Below are 24,058 nucleotides of genomic sequence, written 5' to 3'. Positions count from 1 at the left end.
TGACCTTGGCCGTCCTCCTCTGTTACTCCTGTCTCTGTTTTTGCAGTGTCACATGGCATTCATTCTCTCCGTGTCTCTGTTGCTGTGTCCAGATATCCCTCTTCTCATATGGACACTGGTCATACTGGACGAAAAGCCCAGTCTATTCCAGGATGAGTTCAGATTAATTACATCTTCGGATGTTCTGAGGTTCTCAGGATTAGGATTTGGGAAGACCATTTGATCTGTCACAGTGACAGAGAGACAAGTCGTTCTGTTACAGTGGAGATAAGCAGAAGGGTGCAGTTGAACATTTATTTTCATTCTAGGAAAGAAATGTAAGCTGCTATTTGTTCAGAATCTTATATTCCCACCCTAATTTCAGAAACCAGACAATCTGCCTCTTTTTTTTTCTTTTAGTGTTAGACAAATTCGAGTTTAATTTATCTTTGCTCTTTTTACTTAAGCCTTTTCATGTCTCAGTTTTAAAAAACACCTGCCAACTTCAGAAGATGTTCTAACCTACTTAAAACCTTTTCTCTAAGATATTTACCTCATTTAATTTTCAATTCTCAGGACAGTATTGTTTTTGTTAACCAATGTCCACACTTTTTATTTGTGTTTTTTGTTATTTCCTTTTCTGCGTGCCATTGCAATTGCAGTTTGCTTTATTGTTGTATCGCTTAGGTCTTAACTTCCTATTACTTTAACTCTCTCCTTATCATTTATATTATCCAATTATCATTATTGTTCTAATTCCAATTTTAAATTAATTATAATAATGGTGGTAAAAGTAAGCACAGTGGTGTTCTGTCATGGATTGTTTTGACCATTCATTCTTTTTTAAAAAATCCAATTTCAAGTATTAGAAAAACATGCTAAACACTACAGTAAGAATGTGCTTTTAAATTTTGCAGGATAAACTCACCAGCCTAATTTAATTTTAGGAGAGTTTTATACTTTCTGGCTGTTCACTGATCTTTCTTGTCTCAAACTTCTTAAATGTTTACAGAGAAAAAATATTTTGCACAGTTCTATAAAATCTCAGAGAAGGCTGAGAGTTTATCTGTTTCTATTGACTTGTTAATTATTGTTTAATCTGGCAAAGCCCAAATTCCATTGAAGATGGAAATGTTTCCATGAAGGAAGCTTTGCTTTTGGTCAAAAATACTGTGCACACATCTCTGTACTGATGGAGGCCCCAGAAGAGGAGAATGCATCACTTTGCTGGAAATCCTTTAGTTTTCTAATTAGCAAAATGTAGCGAGAAGAATATCATATATTTCTAGCTCTTTATAACTTCTGTCCTAAAATATCTATTTTTCTACCTCTCATAGAAGGTGTATGGTTGACTTAAGTAGAAGTGGCAAGTGCATTAATGTAGGAGAAAGTAAGACACAATGAGATGATAACAAGATTCAGACCTGGGATATGTTAACCTTGGCCTCTTGCACCACTTTATAAATATCATGAATAAAGTCTTACAACAGCTGTGGAATATAGAGGTATTTAATGAGTAGTCTAAGGCCAACAGCCTTGTACTGCATGTGTTATTTTAATTTTTATGTCACATTCTGTGACATTTTATTCATTTATTTTTCAGCTTTCTTGAGATATAATTGAAAATAAAATTATAAGATATTAAAAGTGCACACCATGGTGATTTGATATATGTATACATTATAAAGGGATTCCCACCATCTAGTTAATTAACACATTAACATGTGCATCCTTGCACATATTTATCTCTTGAGGGAGTAGTAAGAGAATTTAAGTTCTACTCCTAATAGTTTTCAGTACTATAATACAGTGCATGTGTTATTTTAAGAAATTTACAGACCCTGTCAGTCCAGTATGTGTCCTGGGCTGGTTAAAAAAAAAAAAAAGGTTATAGATTTTTAAAAAATGGGTGGAATCCTAAAATAGTGTTGTATTTGTGACCACAGTATAAAATGGCTTAGAAAAAAAGAACAAATATTTTTACTTTGTGGTTTTGTAGAAGATGGGAAAAATACCTTTTTTTAAAGATTTTATTTATTTATTTAGAGAGTGTGAGTGCACACACAAGCAGGGGGAGGAGCAGAGGGAGAGAGAGAGAAAATCTCAAGCAGACTCCTGGCTGGACAGGGAGACCAATAAGCAGCTTGACCTCACAACCCCTCATAACCCTCATAACCTGAGCCAAAATCAAGGGTTGGAGGCTCAACCGATTGAGCCACTCAGGCATTCCACCTTTAAAAAAAAAAAAAAAAAAAACTAACCTTAAGAGATCAGCATTTTGAAACTGGCTAGATCATGTGAGAATATCTTGTTTGTATGAGTGGGGACCCCAAATTCAGAGTCATGGCACAGCACTGTCGGGAACATGGTCACAAAATGACATGTGTGTGACATTAAGTATCATCTAACAAACATCTTTATTAGTACTAGGTTTGTATTGTATTGACCCCCTCGCTAAATCCATTACTGTGATTTTATTTTTATTTTGCAGAGGAGGTAATAATCAAAAGCACCAGAAATATGTCCTGCAAAAAATTAGCAAAGGAATGAGATTGGATTAAAGTGACAAATGTTGAGAAAGATACATTAGAGAAGTGTTCTTACATGCCAGGTCCTTGTGACCAGAGAGTGGTTTTGGAAGGAGCGTGTGGATGAGGCAGGTATGGCAAAGGCTGGTAGGAAATGTGTACTCTTTGCAAGGTTCTTTGGAAAAAACAAAGATCTCGAGTTCTTTTTTAAGGATCTGGGAAAAGAATTGCCTCACTTAATTCAGTAGAGTGAGTATACATAAATAGCTTTTGCTTCTGGGTACTTTGTGGCCGTGAAGCAAAAGTCAGCTATTGAGCAAAGGCAAGTATCCTATCTGGGAAATACCAGTGTTTACTTTGTAGAACCTTCCCTTTTGAAGTTCCATGTCACTACAGATAGTATTATCACATAATTTTGGTATTTTTGCCAAGGAAAAAAAGGATGTATTTCTCCAACTTGAACATCTTGCCGATTAGGCTTTAAATCTCAAAAGAACACAAAGATATACCTCCTGTAATGCACACTCATCATCTGATGCCCTTCTCACACCCGCCAGCCCTGCTTTGAGTAGGATGAAGGCTCATTCACATTGTTTTATTGAATTCCTTTGAAGACCAATCAACATGTTCCTCAAACTGATGCTATTAAGGGAAACTAAGTAAATTTGGAAAGTGATATATAAATTTTTAGGATACAAGTTGTAATCTTGGTGTAATTATTAGAAGCATTTCAAAAGCAACAAGTAAAGATGTGATGTTTTAGACCAGAACTCTGAAACAGAGTGCTCATTTTCAGGGTATAAGCAAGAAAATCCATGCCAGGTATACTTTCTGCAATGAGAGGCAAACAGGATGACTTCTGTTTTCATGTATTGTTAAGCCTCATTCCTTACTTTTTCTTTTTTATATGTCATAGTGTTCATGATATAATATATAAGAGCATAATAGATTTCTTTTTTTATTAAGAAACAGAGCATGAGTGAGGAGGAGGGACAGAGGGAGAGGGAGAGAGAGAATCTCAAGCAAGCTCCATGCTCAGCACAGAGCCCCACATGGGGCTCGATCTCATGACCCTGAGACAATGACCTGAACAGAATTTGAGAGTCAGACACTTAACCAACCCACTGAGCACCCCGAACATGATAGATTTCTGGTTGACAAATAAACATGCATTTAAATTTGCATGTGCATAACCTTTTCACTGTTGGTGATGTTGAATCAAAAGCATTTGCAGATCACTAGTAAAGACAGATTGACATAATGTTCAGGTCTCATTGTGTAAGTGACTGAACACAGGAATTCAGCATTTAGTAATTTTTCTGCAAGAAGAGACCTGGAAAATTTTAATTTTATCCTTATATTTATGCAAGGGAGGTGTTTTAGTTCCTGGTTGGTTACATTAGCGGTTGGTGTCTGCTCCTTCCCAATAGGCTTTTTTGTGTTCTTTACTAGCTCTCAATGTCCTAACTCAAAAGAACCCAGGAGGCCACAGAGTACTCCTGAATTTACTTTACACATGAATAAACAGACCCCTATTACTAAGACTAGCGCTTGCACACAGTAATCCTACCTAAAAAGTAAAAAAAGATAAAGTCAATAACTTAGCAAAGTGTCATTTACTTGATTTTAGCAGTGCCTATAATTTATAGTTAAATTACACAGGCAAGTTAAAGTTAATGGCAAAAATTATGTTTGAGAATTAAGTTAATATCCTGTGTTCTATTTCTTGACTTTTGCCATTTTATTTTTCATTTGATGAAAAGTCTGAAGTGCTAAGTTGTTAAATCATGCTTACCTTGTGGACTGAGACCTAAAACAGCCTAAGCAGTAATATTAATTATGTGGAAATGTGGGACAGATTAAGTTCTATTTATTCAGGCTTGCCTCTACTGGTCTTCCAGGTCTGCGATTTGTTTTTAAGTGGTGATTCTTCAAGTTTGTTGAGAAGTCAAATAATTACCAAATTTAAAAATTCTTTTCCAGTATCTTTATATATGCTGTTAGGGTAAGAGTGTCATGCAAGTCAAGGAAAACATTTCCACATCTTGTTTTGAAGCTGTGTAAAGAAGTTCTCAAAAACATCCCTTTCATAAACCAGATTTGTTCATAAGACATAATTTGAATGAGTGAAAGCCAGATAAAAATTCATAGTTTCACAAAGCAATGACCTCACATTACCTACTCTTCTAATAAAAACCAAAAGTTTTAGCCAAAAATTTAGATCTTCTAAGAAATCTTCATAGTTGATCTTAGGAAAACACATTTCCCATCAGAGTATAAATTTATTTGGCCATCCAAATATATCTTCTTGGAATTTGGATCAATGAAATTTAGTATATTTAGTTGAACAGTGAAATTTTCCATATCTCACAGGTAGTTATTGAAAGCGTAGGGGCCCAGGGCAGGCTACCCTGAGATGGACCACTGTGGCACAAAGATTATTTCAATTTAAAAGTAATCAAAACCCAACACACGTAGAAAAAACTTTCTGCCTCCCCCAAAATTGCCTAAAGACGTCGAAAAGGAGAGCCTATACCAGAAAGAGAGCTATTAACAGAGACTCCCCTTTACCCAAGAAATGTACTTGCATAATAGGACAATCTTTTGTTTCTCCAAACATCTCTTCTCACCTTCCTGATAATGGCCTTGCCCTCATATCCCTACCCTCTCCTTGCTCACAAACGCTTCATGTTGCCTTATTGTCTTCGGAATTTCATATTTGTATGGATTCCCTGCTTGCACACCTATTAAACTTGATTTTCCCCTGTTGAATCTGTCTCCTGTCAATTTGATTCTAAGTCCAGCTAGAAGGACCATTGGGCAGAGGAATGTCTTCCTCTGGACTAGAGAGCTTGCTGAGTTAATCAGGCTTTATGCTCCTCTATACAGAAGAAACAATTTAGGACCTCCCAAGTTAAAATTCTTCTGGTACTTTTACCTTTACTAAATTTTTACAAATTTTCACAGTCGTATAGCCATTTGACATCACTTTTTTTTTTTTACTTGGAAAGAACATATTTGTATATCTCATATTAAGAATAATGTTTCCTTGGAATTATATTTTCAAAGTCATTATTGGAAATGAAGTTTTTAGTAACCAAACTATTGCTTTTCCTTATGCCTGAAAAGATGACTCATTCGGTAGAGTGCTTAGAGCAGGGGGATTTTATCATGAAAACATATAAATAAATCTCTGCTCGAAAATCATAGCAGATTTTTTGGAGAGACCCACTAAAAAACAGTTCCTGATGTTGCCTAAAGGTTTTGCAACTTTGTCAGTGGCCAGTTCTTAAACTTCCTGTTATTGAACTGGTCAATAACAGTAAAAATTTGCCAAGAATTCAGTAGATAAGAGGGAAAGTAGCTGATGAGGACTGAGATCTACTGAAGAACTGTCATCACCACCACCACCCCAATGTCTCAGAAAAATCACTTTTACCAGAAAGGGTTTATGTAACTGCCAGAGAAATGTATTATATTCATCTGTCTTCTGTTTCTTCAGATATTTAGTGAACACATATTGTGTATTAGATACTATGCTTAGCACTTAGTGATAATGACTGCTCTAGTTCCTTTTCCTTTGGGAAAGAATGTTTGAAATTCAGAAGCAAAAACTAAATTCAATAGGGAACTTTTCTTCCTGGTAGTCATTCTGTTTTATAATATAGGAAAATACTGCTAAGTCTGGCCACCTCCTGATTCAGCCAGCAACTCTCAGAAAATTCACAAGAGAATGGCTAACATCTGCATGATTAATTAAATGGGATTTGATCCAAATGGTCCAGAAGTCCTAGGATCTGAGGAGAAACTAGGAAGTTATTTAACTTTACAGATTCAGAATGGATATATAGAAGCATTATGAAAATATATGCAGAAAAAAATGAAAAGGAAAACAGTCAGTGATGGATAGTTATGGCTTAGTGAGACAGGCGGTAAATTGTACTAAGTGTAATGAAAAAGATTTCAAATTGCCCTATATTGAGACCTGATGGTAATTTCTAGGAACAACTGTGCACATCCTAAATACTATCGGTCTCCTTCCTTGTAAAGGATGAGTGACAGTGTGTTGATCTTTCTTTATGATCATGAAACTTATTGCTCTTCTAATGGCTATTTTCCTAAATTTAAACCATGTACCTAGCAGGAAATGGACAACATCTTGAATGCTGAAATTAAAAACCCCCAAATATAGGTTCAGGTATTGGAGAGGTTTAGTTACCAGTTTTTGCCTTTTGTTTTTCTGACCTATTAGCATATGAGAAGTTTGACTTAGTTAGGTGAGTTATGGTTTAATACTGAAGTCATTCTTCCATTTGTTAAAAAGAAAGCAGAATTTACAACATTATTGAAAGAGCCTCTTAGTTCTTGAAGCCCTGAGAAAATTCTTCATTCAGTTTAACTGCTTAATATAAAAAAGAAAAGCATACTAAAACATAAAATAAGTTCCCCTCTTTATATGGCAGGATAGTTTTATTTAATAAAAAGTAAAGCCAAACAAAAAATTAAGATCAGTATTTGATATCTAAATTAAAATACTTAAAGACCAGTATAAAGAAATGATGCCCATTTTCTTTAGAGCAAAGTTCTATGTTTGTATCTATATTCTGTAATACAAATATTACTTTAAACCAGAGGACGGGGGACACCTGGGTGGCTCAACGGTTGGGTGCCTGCCTTCAGCTCAGGTCCTGATCCCGGAATCCGGGATCGAGTCCCACATCAGGCTCCCTGCAAGGAACCTGCTTCTCTCTCTGCCTATGTCTGTGCCTCTCTCTCTCTGTCTGTGTCTCTCATGAATAAATAAATAAATCTTTAAAAAATAAAATAAAATAAACCAGAAGATGGGGTCATGGAGTTGATGATTTCAGTTCAAAATAGCTAGATGATTCTTTAAATCCAGAATTTATCTTCTTTTTTTCTTTATAAATGTTCTGTGGTTCAGAAGCATCTCAGGGAAAGAAAATTCAATATAAGTAGGAGAGGGCATCGCATGCTCAAGTTCTTTGGAGAACAGGGCCAACTGCTAGAAACTGTTGAAATGAGGACAGAAGTGAGGTAGTGAGGGTCCTGATAAAATAGTACTTCTCTTCAGACCCACCTGGTTTCTAGGTTGAGGGGAAGAAGGGGTAGAGGCACACCTCATCTGACTTAGTGTTTCTAGCCCTAGCTAAGTGTCTGTCATGCAGTATGGACACCAAAGGCTGGTGGATAAATGATAGGAAGAACAGCTGCTGAGATCATAGGTGACATGGACAACCTGGCCAATGAATAAAAGCCTGTGTTTTGGAGCCAGGGAGCCCTGGCTTAGAATTTTACCTCTCCTGCCTCCTTTCCTGTGTGGCCTGACATATGTTCTTTTACCTACTGAGACTGATTTCCCTATGTAAGTGGGACTACTTACTGCTGGGATTTCTAGGAGCCAATATGAAAGTGGTCCTCTACTCCTGAGTTCTGAACAGACTGTGAGAGTGATGGCAATTGAATTATCAGTGTCTACTGATAAAGGCAGCTGGAGATGTGGCTTCCATCTATGGCAAATGGTCTTACTAGTAGCCCTGTCCTGTATCAATGGAAATGTGAAGAGTGGGAATACAACCCCCCTCAACACCTGCCTCCCAAGGCTTTAGGATGGAATGATTTCATTTAGGTGGGCAATCAGGAAGTCTTAATTTTCACTCTTCTCTCTCAACCAGATTTTGAATATTTTGGAAATCGGCTGAAATGAGCAGAGACTGGGATATATAGGACTACTAGGTCTTTATTTAAACAAACAAACAAATAGACAAACAAACCTGGATGTGCCTGCTGCAGCCTGATGGGCTGTTCTGGCCCCTAATGAGTGATTCTTTGGGGCCAGGTAGGAAATGGCTTTCTTAATGCAAGATGGAGGAATAGTTCCAACGAAATGTTTAGGAAACCCACTATTGCTAAAATGAGTTCCAGCAATAATGCCATAAGTAATAATAATAATAATAATAAATAATAATAATAATAATAATAATAAACCTTTCTTGAGCTATATTTTTAGAAGTTTAATCTGCTAGATCAGATTAGATTCTGGCTAATTTCCTTATTTAAGAACTTAAGAGAAATCCAGAGAAAAATGGCACCATCACCTTGATGAGAGTCAGGAAGAGACTTATTTTTAACTACTTGGAACAGTTTGTAAGATTCCTAAAAACTTTGTACCTACACCCCTCTTTGCTATTTTTATAATCATTGTCTGCTCGCCTACAGTAATTAGCTAGAAAGGTCTGAAAATGGAAAAGACGTGCATCCACATTTTCAGTAGCCACAAGCTGCTGATCCTGCCAAGTAGGTGAGGAACCCAGGAGGGGAGAGCAGGTCATAGCATCCTGCAGGCTGCATCTCAGGAGTCTGTGGAGGGAGGAAAAAATGAGAGAGTGGCTGAGTGGAGATGGGGGTGGAGGGCATAGGCAGTGAATCTAGGACAGAGAAATTACCGTAAGTTCTTAATCAGCAAGAGACCCAGGTACGCTAGACTAAAATTGACGCTTACAACAGCCAAAAAATTATTTGTTGACATTTTCTGATTTAAAAATAAGACTAACAGCTCCTTTTAAGTGAGTTATCTTAATATTTCAGCTATTTTAATTTGGATTTATGGATCAAGTGGTCGAAATAATTTAAAAATTCATTCATAAATCTTGGCTATCAGAAAGTAAGTAGGACTTGTGGGTTATTTGACAACACTCTTGTGTACATTAGTTTTACCTAGATCCTTTGATGGCTGATATTTTATCCTAAAAGTGGCAGTACAGGATGGGGAACATTCCCCATCCCTGTGCTCAGGCTTAGAATACGCTGAAACTTGTGGGATGAACATTTTACCCAAATATAGACCTTTTGGTGATTAAGCTAATTTACTCTTTTCAAACTGTGACATCCTGTTTATAAGAAAGAGGGCTTATAAAAGTCATCTTGAGTATGAACTAACTTTTAAAATCAACATGTTGGTGAACTTATGTGTTAATAAGTGAGTCACAACTATTTGGATGAAGATTTTCTGGTTTTGAAAGAGAAAGTACTTGGAAAAAAATGTCATTTTGGTTTCATTGAAATGGAAACATTTGAAAAATGGAATTTTCTAGTGAGCCTATCATATAACAAGTTTCCACACACACTTCTTAAGTCACTTCTGTGAATTTGTAGAGCTGCTTCTCCCTTGGGCCAAGTCTTAACCATCATGAGATGTGTTTGGGCCTCCACAGTCCTTCCCAGAAATGATATTTTAAAAAAATTTACACAAGGTAAAATTTCTACAATATTTTGAAAATAACATTGTTAATTTTTGAAACTATGTTTTTCAAATTATTATTTGTCCCAAAAGAAAACTGAACTTGTGTCTATTCATATTACTTGCCTGATAGAAAAATGTTCTCTTTTTACTCTGACCCTTTGATATTTGAAAATGTCATCGTGGGTAACTCAAAGTCTAATTTATGTGTAGTGATGCTACATTTGATATTTTATGTTTGACTTTAATATATACTTGCTATTTATTAGCTGTTCTTCTCAATGCATAGATTGAATTTTTGTGAATTGAGTACATCCATGACCCCTCTAAGCATCTCACCTCTGTGTTGTTCTTACTACAGTCTTTGTCTCCTGCTCTGCTCTGTTGAGCATTAGATCTGTAATTTAAGGATCCTACTATGTACCTCCACTTATTGACACCTCAAACATTTCAAACTTATCATGTACCAGTTGAAATTAATATTTTTTTGAGTTTATTTGTTTTACTTATGAATCTCTACACCCAACTTGGGGCTCAAACTCACAACTCCCGGATCAAGAGTTGGTATTCTTCTGACTGAGCCCGCCTTTTTTAAGTCACTGTTTCTTCCTTTGTGTTTCCTGTTCAGTTGCTGGTACCATCTCCCAACAGAGGGATTCTGATCATCCCAGAGCCCTTCTTTGATGCCTCTACTGCCTTTTCTTTCCATTTCAACCCTAACTCAGGCACAATAAACTCTTGGCTAGTTCAGAACAAAAGTTTCTTACAGGACTTCTCTGCCAGCCTTCCTTCTCTGCAGCTGGATCTTTCTGTGCATATGGTCAAACATGAATGATAAGATGACTTATCATCTATCAACTTTACCTATGCCCCATCTCATTAGGAACAAGTTTTTACAATCTGATACAACTCATTTTTTCTAGATTCCTCTCTTCTACTCATCTACTCCCTGGCTGCCATCCATGTGTAGTCTTAGCTACGAAGAGTCCTTTGAATATGCCACATCTTTTTACACTGAATTTTTCTCTGTTTTTATCTTCATTACTGAGACGCCCCTTCTTTTTTCTTCCCCTTCTCCTTCCAGAAGTAAAAAAAATAATTTATTCCATGTCATCTTATAAGCAGGGGACATGTTTTTGCTTTACTTGATCTACCCCATTATGAGTAATTGTCTATGTGAGGCTTTCTCAGGTTAAATTGTGAATTTCTCAAGAGAGAGACTGGTTCCTGTCTCTCATGAAAAGAAGGAACTGTTTGGGAATTACTAAGTCTCCCATTAATATGTGCTGAAGTAGGGATGTGTTGAAATATATTCAGATTCTCAGAGCTGCAGTTTCTGTATCAAATGGATGGAGAAGTAACAAGATTAGAGTAAAACTGAAGAGATTCTTTGATAAATTTTTCTAGAAAGCCAAGGATTTAAATATGTGAAATATGTGGGAATTCCTCTGAAAAGTCAGAAAATAATGAATGGCAGTATATCCTCTCTAAATTACTCTTTGTTCCAATTAGACCCACCGAGGCATTGTCTCAGGCATTCGTTATCAATCCATTGTATTGGTGATTTTAGACTAAGAACCAGTTTCTGTCCAGGTCAACTTTTAATTGATCAGTTAACATGTATTGACTGGGTAGCATGAATTGATTGGCAGTAACATAAATATGCTAAGTTAAATGCATCCCCAGGGAAGTGTTATTTCTGTCTTCTACTTGTTACAGTAGAGGTGGAAAGAAATACTCATGGAATACTTAAGTGCTAGACTAGTTGAGGCAGATTATAATAAACAAAAAAGAAACATAGAACAAAGAAAGATTATGATCTAGAGATAAATGAAAGATCTCATTAAGAAGAACCTAGTGACTGAATATAACACTTGGATGTTAACTAACTGGGATTAAAATAAAAACTTAAAGGAAAAAAAAGAAACCTAGTGACTGGTTCTTGAAAAACAGATAAGGATAGGAAATAATCCCACATGAAGAAAATAATGTGGATCAATTAACAAGGATTTCTGTTGTGTAAGCCAAAATTCAGTTGATGCCTGTAGCAAGTATCCATGTTGTTTTCTTTCATGAATATGAAGTTATTTTGTTCTGCTTAATTTTTCTCACACAGGTGGATCAGATATTGAATATCTAGACTTCTATAAGCCCGTCGTGTGGTTTTGGATCCTCGTTGGGCTTGCTTACTTTGCTGCTGTCCTGAGCATGATTGGAGACTGGCTCCGAGTGATATCAAAAAAGACAAAGGAAGAGGTAAGAGTTAAGGAAAGTGCGAAAAACATTCCCAATTAAGGGGCACCTGGGTGGCTCAGACGGTTAAACGTTTGCCTTAGGCTCGGGTCATGATCTCAGGGTTCTGGGATTGAGCCCCACTTTGGGCTCTCTGCTCAGCAGAGTTTGTGCTCTCTCTCTCTCAAATACATAAAATCTTTAAAACAAAACAAAACCCCTCTTATTTAGCTAATTCAGTAAAAGTTATTTTTCATCATTTTTGACATTTAAAAATAAATGTTACTTAAGAGTTTTAATATTTATATGTTTGGTGTGAATTTGATGTATGTTAAGTGTAACTCACTTAGCAAATACTGGCTGAACACCTCTACGTACCAGATGCTATAGAGGTGCTGAGGCTAATTTATAATGAAAAAAGATGTAATTTAAAATATTTCCCTCAATATTTTTCCATTTTCTTTTTATATTTTTCCTGAAGAGCACAAACTAAATGTTATTCCATAAAAAGAAATACAATAGAAAATGCTTATGTCAAGATCCCAATTGCATTAAAAGTGAATGTATCACATTATATTGAATTGTTTGACTATATTGATTTACTTCTTTCTTATAAATATCTCTATAAATGTGTGCAGGTACACAGGTGCCCAAAGCTGTATGCATTATGGCCAAGTTCCCTGGGTACAGAATTCATATGTTCAAAAATACATTCTTTAACCTATTTTATAGCAACTATACCTATAGAAATGAGCATTAACATTTTGACCCATAAAGATTTGGAAAGTTTAACATTTCAATCTTCTTGAAATTTTATACTTTGGGAATTACATTATGATTTCATAGTTACAGGCCCTGAAGTATTATCAGTTTGAGTTTGACAGAGTTGTGTCTTATTATGAATTTTGTATTTTTGGTTTCTAGGTTTTAGCCAACTTTACCAATTTTTTTAAAGAACAAATCTGTAACACCTGTAACTGTTGTGCCTATTGTCTTCCTTTACTTATCCCTCCATTTCATTATCTGGTGGTGATCATATGCCAGGAGACACCAATGTCAAAATCTTTGATACAGCAAACATGATTCCTTAAACATAAACACAAAAGAAATAGAATAAGATAGGAAACAATAAAATTAAGTTTTTCCTTACAAATAAATAGTTTCTTTGAAATTCATCAAATCATATAATTTCTTAACAGTACCCAAGGTGCCTAAAGTATTTAGAAAGATGTCGTTATCCAGCACTTCCCTTCATGGATATCATATTCCTCAGTTAGAAATTCACATAGTCTGTATGCATTAATCTATGTCTTAGTTGCACCATAAAACCAAAATCTTTTACTATAAACATATAAGCAAGGCAGTGTGCATGACATTCTGGTTTAAATCATGAGAAAAATTTTGCTTTGAGCAAGACCCCAATTGATTCACCTCCTTCTTAGATTCATTGTGTGTGTGTGTGTGTGTGTGTGCGCGTGTGTTTGTGAGAGAGACAGAGAGAGAGAGAATGAATGTGAAAGACAGAGAGAATATTATAATTGTTTTAACTTCACTGTACTTTTAAGGATCTTGAGATGCTAAGGGAAAAAGGGAAATTATAACTAGGAAATGTTTTGGGTAACATAACTAAAAAAGACTTCTCAAACATCTAGCTATAAATTGGCTATTAAATGGATTTTTTAGAAATATCCACAAGTGTTTATTTTTTAATTAATTTTTAAAATTTGACACACAATGTTTCATTAGTTTCAGGTGTACAACATAGTGTTTCAACATCTCTATACAAATGTGGCTACTATTTGCCACCATACACTGCTATTATAAGATCATTGACTATATTCCTACGCTGCCTTTTATCCCTGTGGGCTTATTCATTCCATAAGTGGAAGCCTGTATGGAGATTCACACTCCCCTTCACCCATTTTGCCCATCTCCCCAACTCCCTTTCCCTCTGTCAACCACCACTTTGTTCTCTGTATTTATTGGTCTGATTCTTCCAAGCATTTATTTTGTAAGTAAAAGAGAATTCAACAGAACATATCTTCTACAATTAGATCGGAAAAGTTCTGTGAAAGGCACATGCACACATATTATAAATGTACTATATATTATATGCATACATGCATCTGTAAATACTAAAAATATTGTGGAGCACAGTCAAAAAGTTTGAAAGCCACTAAGGCATGTAGAGAACAGTGGGAAATTTTGTTTTTATGACACTGGTATAGACTATTTGATCAAAGTTTAAAACCTGTGTTACTAAAAACCAGTGTTTTCTGTGATAGGACTAGCTGGTACAAAGCATTAACACACTTCTCCAGAGGAATGAGATAACAATCTGCTTTAGTCTGCTCAGGCCGCCATAACAGAATATCATTGACTGCAAGACTTAACAGACATTTATTTTCTCATGGTTCTGGAGGCTGGAAATTCATAATCAAGGTGCCAGCAGGGTCAGTTTCTGGTCATATCTCTGTCCTCAGCTTGCAGATGCTGCCTTCTTGCTGTGTCTTTGCATGTCCTTTTCTCTGGGCAGCTGCGTGGAGAGAGAGCCCTGGTGGACATCAGCCCTATCCATTCAAGGATGCACCCTCATGACCTCATTTAACTCATATTACCTCTTTAGAGGCCCTATCTCCAAATAGAGTCACATTGGGGGTTTAGGGCTTTATAGGACACATTTGGGGTCATAACACAGTCCTTTGAAATAAAGTTAAATTTCTACCTTATGTGGTTTATTTAACATGAAAGACAAGTTCAATGTGATCTTCATGATTCTCAAACAGAAGTATGAGTCGGATCAGTGTTTTCATGCTATTAAACACTGAAAAGTAGTAAACTTTTTTTTTCTTACTATAAGTCTTTGAGCTTTCACCTAACCTTTTGAGTTACCTGCAGTTTCTGGTGACTGCATGTAGAAAGCTCATGTGAGTAAAGGCTATGAACAAAAGTTACTGTGAGCCCTCCTGGAGCTGCAGCTGCACCTGCTCTGCATGATTGAGCCAATTGCAATAGAGCCTCAGTTTGAGCAGATGTGTGTTTTCTAATTTATTTATAATGCAATTTAGGGAAATGACAAAATTGAGTTACAGATTCAACAGAGGAATGTGAAGAAAGAAGGGATAGACAATTTATAATTTATGTATAGATGATCAAAGCCAAAGTTTTTATAAATGGAACTAGTACAAAAATGTCTATGGTGATGGAAGAAGGGTTATTCAGTTATTTTATTTTGAAATAACTCACGAAAGGGTATAATGAAATAAAATACAACTAAATACAGTCTAGTTTTCATCTTTAATAGATGGACCATGCATACTGGGTGTCTGCTCACTGTGTATTCCTTACCTTCTGTACCTAAACTATTCCAGATTCTGTAACCTTTACAAACTTCCTGCATGTTCAGAAGCAACAAAATTATGTCTAGTTTTCAGTTTTGATAACTAAAAAATGCTACATATTTTTGATAGCTTGAAATTCTCTCTATTAAAAATGTAACTAATACAGAATATACGAAATATTATATAGCATTAAATTTGCAAGTGATAATATTAAAACACATGCTTTCCCCTGAATGAAAATATTTTGACCAATAATATCAGTTATGTATTTTTTTGAGAAACAAATATTCTTAAACCATCTCAGTTGAGTATAGATACATAAATCTAATCATATGTGGCTTTATTTCTGTCTTTTTTTATCCTAAAGTATATTTCGTTCCCAAAGATGACAAATTTTATTGAAAATATGGTTTGAAATAAGGAGAAATTGTTTTTAGTGAACATGTTGATATAAAATATGTTGGTATAGCTAATCCATTCTGAAATGTTTGCAGAAGAAATGGTTAGTTGAAGCAACAGTGCATTGTTTCAAAATGTCACACATAATTATAGTTGATCGGCATTCCTTAAGGGAAATAATAATGACCTCAATCATTTTTCCATGGAGACACAGGAGTTTCTGTAAAAGTATTTGTTTCATTATTTTAAAAAAGTTTAATGGAGAGTAAGCACATGGTCAACAAGAAGAATTGGTATGACTAATTAGCTTTTCCTATTAAGCCATGTACCCTCTTCTGAGAAAATGGTGTTTGCATTTAGAAAAGAAAGGTTACTTAGGTATTCTGGGTAATACAATAAAACAACTATCTGAGGTAGGTGCAATAAAAATAAGATGTGACCACAAAAGTCAGAAGGGAAAATTTTAAGCAAGCACAGAATAGTGCATCCTTATTATGCATAGTTTCCTACTGTTTACATCCCTTGCTTTGAAAAGCCTGTGATTTCTATATAGTTCTTGTAGTGATTAATGTATACATTCCAGCTTCTGGAGTGTTCCGTCCATATGTGAGACAAACACCACCACAGGATGCCAGTGTTGTCAGACCACATGGCGCTGCAGCTGGCCCCAGTGAGTGGACAGCCAAACATCACTTCTTTATCAATATCATGTTTTGTACTCTCTGGAGGTGTTCATTGTAATGGAGAAGCTCACATTAGTGGGTTGGCCTTACATCATAGTCAGCTGCCTTTGGTTGGGAAGCTGTAGTGCCAGCAGCCTTGCAAGACTGTGCCTGGAACTTAGTTTACCACCAGGGACCTGAGAATATGGAGGAAGACGGTTTTCTGCTGCAGCTGAGCTGGTGGCAGCATTTGGTCTTTCCCGAACCTCACTCGGGACAGTGAGGCCTCCCTTCTGTGGAAGAGCTGGGACTTGGCAGCCCTTTTTTCCTGTCCAGGATCCGCAGTTAAAGAGCATTTGCAGCCTGAGTCCTGGAAAGGTAGCAGCAGACCACCTTCAGTTATTTCTTGTGGGAGAAGTGCTTTTAATATGAAAGGCTTGTATGCCATTTGAAATAGGTTAGACTTTATTTTGAAGACCTCAGGGAGCCACTGAAGGATTTTAAGTAAGTGGAATGAATGAGCTTGTCAACAGTGAGGAAGATGGATTAGAAACAAAGCTGGGTGCAGGAAATCATTCGGGAGAGCTTAGTGCAGGAATCCAGGTACTGAATGAAAGCTCTATTGTGGCAGTGGGATGGAGATGAAGGTATGGGTTTCAAAATTATTTGGAGGATAGAAGGAATAGGATTTGGTAACCCATTAGCTTTGGTCAGTAAAGAGAAAAGGGGTGACATCCATGGTTCTGGCTTTGGATGGAATTACAAAACACAGGAGAATGAGAGATTCTGAGGGAGGAATGAAGATGCCATTTTGGAGATGATGTGATGTGATGGAAGGATGTGTTGGATAGTAGGTGGCTAATGCAAGTGTAAACAAAGTTAGAAGGATGGGAGCCGGAGAAATAGTTTGGTGGTGATGTGGGGGTGGCCATCGCTACATAAATGACAGTTTAAGTTGTGAGTATAGATAAATTCACCCAGTTGAGATTTGTAAACAAATAGAGCTAAAAATGAAACCTGGAGTAATAGCTTCATTTAAGGAGGAGGGGGTGGAATACAGAGACTATAAAGGACAATCTAGTAAATCATATATTCAAATACATTACTTCAGGTGTGCCTGGGTGGCTCAGTGGCTGAGCATCTGCCTTCAGCTCAGGTTGAGGTCTCGGGGTCCCAGGATCAAGTCCCGCATCGGCCTCCCTGCAGGGAGCCTGCTTCTCCCTCTGCTGTCTCTGCCTCTCTCTCTGTGTGTTTCTCATGAATAAATAAATAAAATCTTTAAAAAACAAAAAAACAAACAAAAAAACCCAAATACATTTCTTCACAGTAGGGTCTGTTGGAAGGACAAAGGAGTTGAGATTTTGAAGAGAGAGTAATTGAAGTGATGGATCAAATCAGCTAAAGACAATGGGATTCGAAGAAAAGGAATCTAACATAAGGCAGATAAGTAAAGTAACTAGAATTCCCTATGAGGTTATGCTCCAGGGGTGCCACCCCTGTAGGGAAAAAAGTGTAAGCATCACTTCCTGGAATTGTGCCATGGAATGGGTATTCTAAGACGGTTCTTTGGGCATATCCAGCACAATTCCCAAAACCAATATATTTTTTAATGGAAATAAAAATTTTTTAATGGAAATAGGAGCCTTGGAGCACAAGTAATAGAAAACTGTGTGCATGGTGCTGCCTGAGGTCGAGCAGCATTGGCAGCCCTGATCCTGGGCACTGCTGGGCATGCATACATGGTGAGTATGGGTGGTGATGGGGTGGCAGGTGAGCTGTGGAACGGTGGTGTCAGGTTGGCAGGACAGGAAAAAGACTGGAAGCATGGAGACCAGCTGGGAGATTATTTAACGTTGAATTCATTCCTAAATCATTCATTTAAAAAATACTAAGTACTCTATGATGAGTGCTGCATTAGGTTCTGGAAGTAACTTCATTGGTGCTAGTTTGAGGCTGATGTCTTTCTTGGGAAGATTCCATAGGTGGTGCAGTCCCTAACTGATCTTTATAATGTTTGCTTTTATTTTCCTTCTAGAGATGGAAAAGGGAATTTTGACTAAAAAGGCGTAGTCTTGGATTAGTTCCTAAAATATCCTGCTTTACTTTTTTCTTTCCTTTCCACCCCACACCCTACTTCCCTTCCCTTCCTTTCTTTAACTTTCAAAAAGCATATCAAACTTTGTAGTTGTTGCTTTGATTTCCAACAGGTAGAGGGGAGGAGCATTACTGTTTAGTTCAGATTCTTTCTTGGTATATTTGTGGTGTTCTCTGTTGAGATGCTAAAGTAGTTATAAATGATTGAAGTTGGGCTATGGGCACAATATACAGTGATCATAAGTCTTCACAGGTTTATATTCCAGTGCATATAACTCTTTGGCTAAAGGGATAAAATAAAATAAAATAAAATAAAATAAAATAAAATAAAATAAAAAGAGGCAGGCAGTATCACAGTGTGTTACTTAAAACAAGGCAGAAATAAATAGCTCTTTTCTATCCTGTGGGGAAGGAGGTATCTGTCACTGTGCTATGGGGAAAAGCTCAGAACAGTCAGACTTTGAGGTTCATCTGCTGTTCTATATTTGACTCTACTTGGTTGTGCCAGTGAGAAAGATCCTTCTCATTCCAGGTCCAGCCCCTTTAGTAAACAGGAGATCTAGCTAGTAAATCAGATATTTTTAGGAAATAGGAATTTGGGAAGGAGAATCAAAATAAATAAAAGAACAAATAACAATGTAAAACTTAAAGTATGCTTTGAGGAAACAGTAACTCTTACACACCAGCCAGTATGTGTCTAATTTTTAAATGAATTTTATGGACAGCCATTTCTATAGAACCAAGACCCCAAATTATGTCTCTAGATCATTCCAGGATTATATTGCATACCATGAACCTTTGCAGATCCAACGTTAGAAGTTCTTACAAGTCAAAATAGATGCTAAAAACAAAATAGGATTTGAGAGTGGTAAAAATGGAAATACTTTTCTTCAACAGTATACTTTATTTTTTAATATTAAATGAGATAATGATGCAGAGAGCTCGGCTGTCAAATAATAATTGCTAATAAGAAAACAAGCACAGAGAGGTGCTCAAGCAGTGACTTGCTTGAGGTTATAAAGCTGGTAAGTGGTAGAATCAGTCATCAACCTAGATGCTGTATTGCCTCCCCAGTGCCTAAAAAAGTTAGTTATGTGTTGTTGTTATTGTTCTTTTTTCTTACTATTATTTTATAGGTTGGCAATATTCACCCATTACAAGTAAGTACCCAAATCTGACCCATTACTATGCAGCTATAGATAAGGGCTTTGTGAATTTCCCGTGGTCACTGATTGTATTATGGTACACGTCAGTGATCTCTTGAAGCCCTAAAATTTATACATTCTTTAAAATGAATGGAAATGATTTGTATGATTTCTAAAAAGTGCATGGGCTTTGGAGCCTTAGAACTGAGATTTAATACTGTCATAACTATTTACTAGCTTTGCAAACTTCACCAAAATACCTAATTTAGGCCTGAGTCTCCATGTTTTTATAAAGTGAGATTTAACCTTCTTTATGAGTCTGCTTTATAAAGATTCAGTGGGTAGAGTGTGGGATGTGGCTAAATGCTTACTAGATGCTTGCTCTTTTCCTCCTGGATTTCTGAAGAAATTAGTATCAAATTACTGTCCCAAAGCAAATAATCCTGTAAAGCTCTAAACCTATCACCTAGATATCATCATATATTATTCTGAAATGCTATGAATCTTATATGCCCAAATATCTCATCTGGTTGAAATAAAAAGTAAACATAAAAGAAAAGGTAAACAAGAAAACATAACAACTATGTATATTGCTAGAATTTAATCACAAATTCAGAGTCCATTTGAAAAGTCTAGGAAAAATGGATGCAAGAATTTCAGGTATGTTGGATGTTCTATGGACTTGAAAACTAGGTTCTGCATTAAAAGTTCCTTAAATCTACCCACATTACTATTATCTTCATTTTTTTCTTAAATTAGAGCTATAGATTTTCTGATATCTTGTTGTATGGACTGACTGAGGCACAATCTATTTGTATTTTTCCTTTTATTAACCTGGGAAAGAGTAGCTCAATTGTTACTTTAAAAAAACACACATGCGGGAAGATTCCTTTTTTTCTCTCTCTCTCTTTTAGATTGAACCCTCACTATTTCTAAATTGTAACTTTTGGCTCCAGGTATTTCACGGAATGTCATCTCGTAATGGAAATTCAGAGTAATTTTTTCTATTCATTTGTACATAATAGGAAAATAACTTAAGTTAATAGTTTTTGCCTCAAAGCACTTTATAAGTAATTTTATTTTCTTTCGCTAGAGAGCATATTATGGGGATTTAATGCATCAAGATATAATGTTATCTCCTTTGACTGTTTTGATACCGTCCTCTGTTCTGAGAATTTGTGTTAGGAAAAGTGGTCACCATGAAGTTTGCTTTCAAAATTGTTTTTGGACTTTCTTCACCAAACCAACGTATTTGCTTGCCTGTATTCAGAGCTAAAGTCAATCACATTTTACAAAACATCAAACTTGTGTTTGCTGAGAACACAAGCAAGTGTGTTTTCAAAGATGGATCAACAAAATAAATTTGTTTCTAGTTCCTCTCCATAAATCTCTCTTCATAAAAGAATATTTGTTTGTGGTTGGTTGGAGCTGAGTAGGGGGCCCACTCTAAAGTTTAATCATGGATTATTTTATCATCTTTTGCAACAAAGTGTGGTGATTTGTTTAGTGTTCACTGGATGGCAACCTAATTGTGGTAAAGGAATTTAGTTCTTCCTGCCTAAACCTGATTTGAACCGAAAGTATGGTTTCCAATTAAAGATACTGTGTGTGTGCGCGCATGCACACACACACACACACATACAGATATAAAATCTGTTTCCAAACAAGGAAGATTACCTAGTCCACCAGTGCAATTCATGAAATATGTGTCTCCTTCCAGACACATGAAGATTGCACTTCCTCTTCTCCTTGTGGTTGGTGAGACATGCATAAATCCTGGCCAATGACTTGTGCCCAGAACTGATATGAACAGAATAAGATTTAACTGCACCTGTGAGCCCCTCAAAAGCTTACTTGCCCCTGGCACAATGACTACAGGAGATTGTGGTGCAATGTCAGCCTGGGTCCCTGAATAACCACAGGGAGCAGAGTCCGCTGCTAATTACCCTGAGTGAGAGATTAACCTTTGTTGCTTAAAGCCACTAAAATTAAGGGGCTGTTTGGTAGAGATTATAACCTTCTCTATTTTGACTGGTCTGATAAAACATAAACATTGGTCTAATAAAGGAAAGAGTCACAATAATAATAATTTGGAGGATTAAAATTTTATGTCCCATGCTCTTATTTGGTTAATTTTGTATTAGTTTCTAACCCTCTGATGGACTTAGATATATTGTCTGAATTTATAATATTTAAGATATGATGTTACCTGTTTTTATATTATTTGAAATTCACTAATGGTTTTGTTAAAACAGAGGCATCAAGGTAACATTTGAAGCAACCTGCTTTTTAAGGAAACTATAGATGGACTTTAAATTGTACAGAGACCAGATATTCCTGTTTCTGTAAAAAAGCAATCTCTGCTCTCATTTAGGATTATATATTCAATCAGGATTGGGTCCAATGATATTGAGTCTGTTCTATATGTAAACTTTCCAGAAGAAAGACTATTGAACTGATGTTGAATTTCATAAAACCAATGCATATAACACCAGAATAATCATGATATAAAGTGGCAAATATCCTTATATTATTTTTGAAATTTATTAGGTTGACCTGTATCAAATTGTTGACATTCAGCCATTTTTGACTTTAAGAATCACAATTCCAGGGGTTCAACCTATTATTCTAAGGAACTGTATTTACAAACCAGTTTCTACAAATATAATAATTTTTATATATATTAAATTATATTATAATTTATATTATAATATATCCTATATTATATAATCTGTATTATAATCTATTGGATTATACTGTTGGATTATGATCCACACATTAGGCAAAAATCATATTTGGCTAGACATTGTTTATTTAGTAGTGGCTAAAACTTGCCAAAATGCCATTCAATTACGTATAAACTGTAGACTGGTTATCTCAACTTGAAGACAACCCAATTGGTTGTACTCGTATGTTCCACAAATCTGTCCTCCTTGCACTTGTCAATTGTCACTCCATATTGTAGTTCTGGATTTCTCTTTTCTTTTCTTCCCTGGCTATGTCACAATTGCTGAAGCTGTCTCTGGAGCCACTTCACTCCAATCATGGATATAGATCACTGTATGCAGCTAATATGAGCCTGAGACAATCTATAAGTTTGTGGAAGGCTTGAGGATAACCTAAGGGAATTATAGAGCAGAAGTGAACAATGTAATGCTAGGTGGTCAAGTGTACTGCTCCTAGAATCCTTTGGTCATCTTCTCAAAGTGTCCTGCCTCAGTCATTTTTCTCCTCAATTTCTGGCATGGTGGCATATTGTATGGGTCTCTTTATTGCTCTAGACAAGTTTATTCTGTTGGGTATTCCCTCTCCTGAGTGCAGGGACCAAACCAGCAAAAAATCAACTGACATGATAATATAATATACCCAATATATAAAGAATATACAATATACGCAAATATATTTCTCCTGAACGAAGATATACATTTAAATTATTAAACGTCATATAGGTTTGGTCTAAAGCAACACCATTTGGACTGCTTCCTCAGGTAAGAGTGTCTAAGAACTAGGAATAGGTACTTGACTTCTTTGTCTGTGATTAAACAAAACACTCACACATGCTCTCCAAAGTAGTCACGTTCATAATGAAGTGGATCCAGCTACAAGGATAAACTCTAGCTCCAGAATATCAGTCTGATTCTGCTCCCTAAAATGTCTGTTTTTTTCATCTTTAGAGTTAAAAAGAGAGAAAAGAAAAAGCTTCTTACATCTTGTAGCTAAGTATCTCTGCTACACATAGTTATTCATTACTACTCTGGTTTTACTACTTTCATAACTTCTCTCTTAACCAACAAGCACTTAGTTATCTTTTGATGAAAATGTTTGTATGAAATATTTGGTAGAAAACTTAGTAAAAATCAATAATATTGGGAAATCTTACCATACAAAGCAATTTATTCTCCAAACTGGAAGCTTTATATATAAATATGATGGTACTCTTCACAGAATTTCTCATAAATGCCAAGGTTTATAATGTGTTGGTGGTCCTTTCGGTTTCCCGGTGCCTATTTGTGAGAAGCTATAACATTTATTTTAGTGAGGATACTTTTATGCTATCAGGTGACATATACGTAAAGTTTTGTGCTGGCCATTCATTCTATTGGGAATGCCCTTTGCTTTTCTCCAGGATTATCTATCAGGCTCAGTTACCAATATTTTCAAGTCTTTTGTTTGTTTTTTAAGATTTTATTTATTTGGGAAAGAGCGTGCGAGCACGAGTAGGGGGAAGGACGGAGGAAGAAAGGGAGAGAGAATCCTCAAGCAGACTCCCCACTGAACATGAAGCCTGAAGTGGGCTCGATCCCAGGACCCCGAGATCATGACCTGAGCTGAAGTTGGAGGCTTTAACCGATTGAGCCACCCAGATGCCCCAAGTCTTTTTTTGTTGTTGTTAAACAACTTCAGTGTTTAATCATGAAAA

The 24,058-nt window shown here is 36.1% G+C and overlaps 1 protein-coding gene across 3 annotated transcripts in view; it reads left to right on the top strand.

The window, feature by feature from the left end:
• KCNK2 (potassium two pore domain channel subfamily K member 2) overlaps positions 1–24,058 on the top strand; it is a 130,018-nt gene that overhangs the window by 76,261 nt on the left and 29,699 nt on the right. For all 3 annotated transcript variants that reach the window (XM_041773516.1, XM_041773447.1, XM_041773365.1), the window contains exon 6: positions 11,882–12,021. In XM_041773516.1, the coding sequence (XP_041629450.1) occupies positions 11,882–12,021 (140 nt within the window). The remainder of the gene's footprint in view (positions 1–11,881; positions 12,022–24,058) is intronic.

Source organism: Vulpes lagopus, chromosome 1 (assembly GCF_018345385.1).
Source record: "Vulpes lagopus strain Blue_001 chromosome 1, ASM1834538v1, whole genome shotgun sequence".
NCBI lineage: Eukaryota > Metazoa > Chordata > Mammalia > Carnivora > Canidae > Vulpes > Vulpes lagopus.
This window is presented reverse-complemented; position numbering and strand designations above follow the sequence as displayed.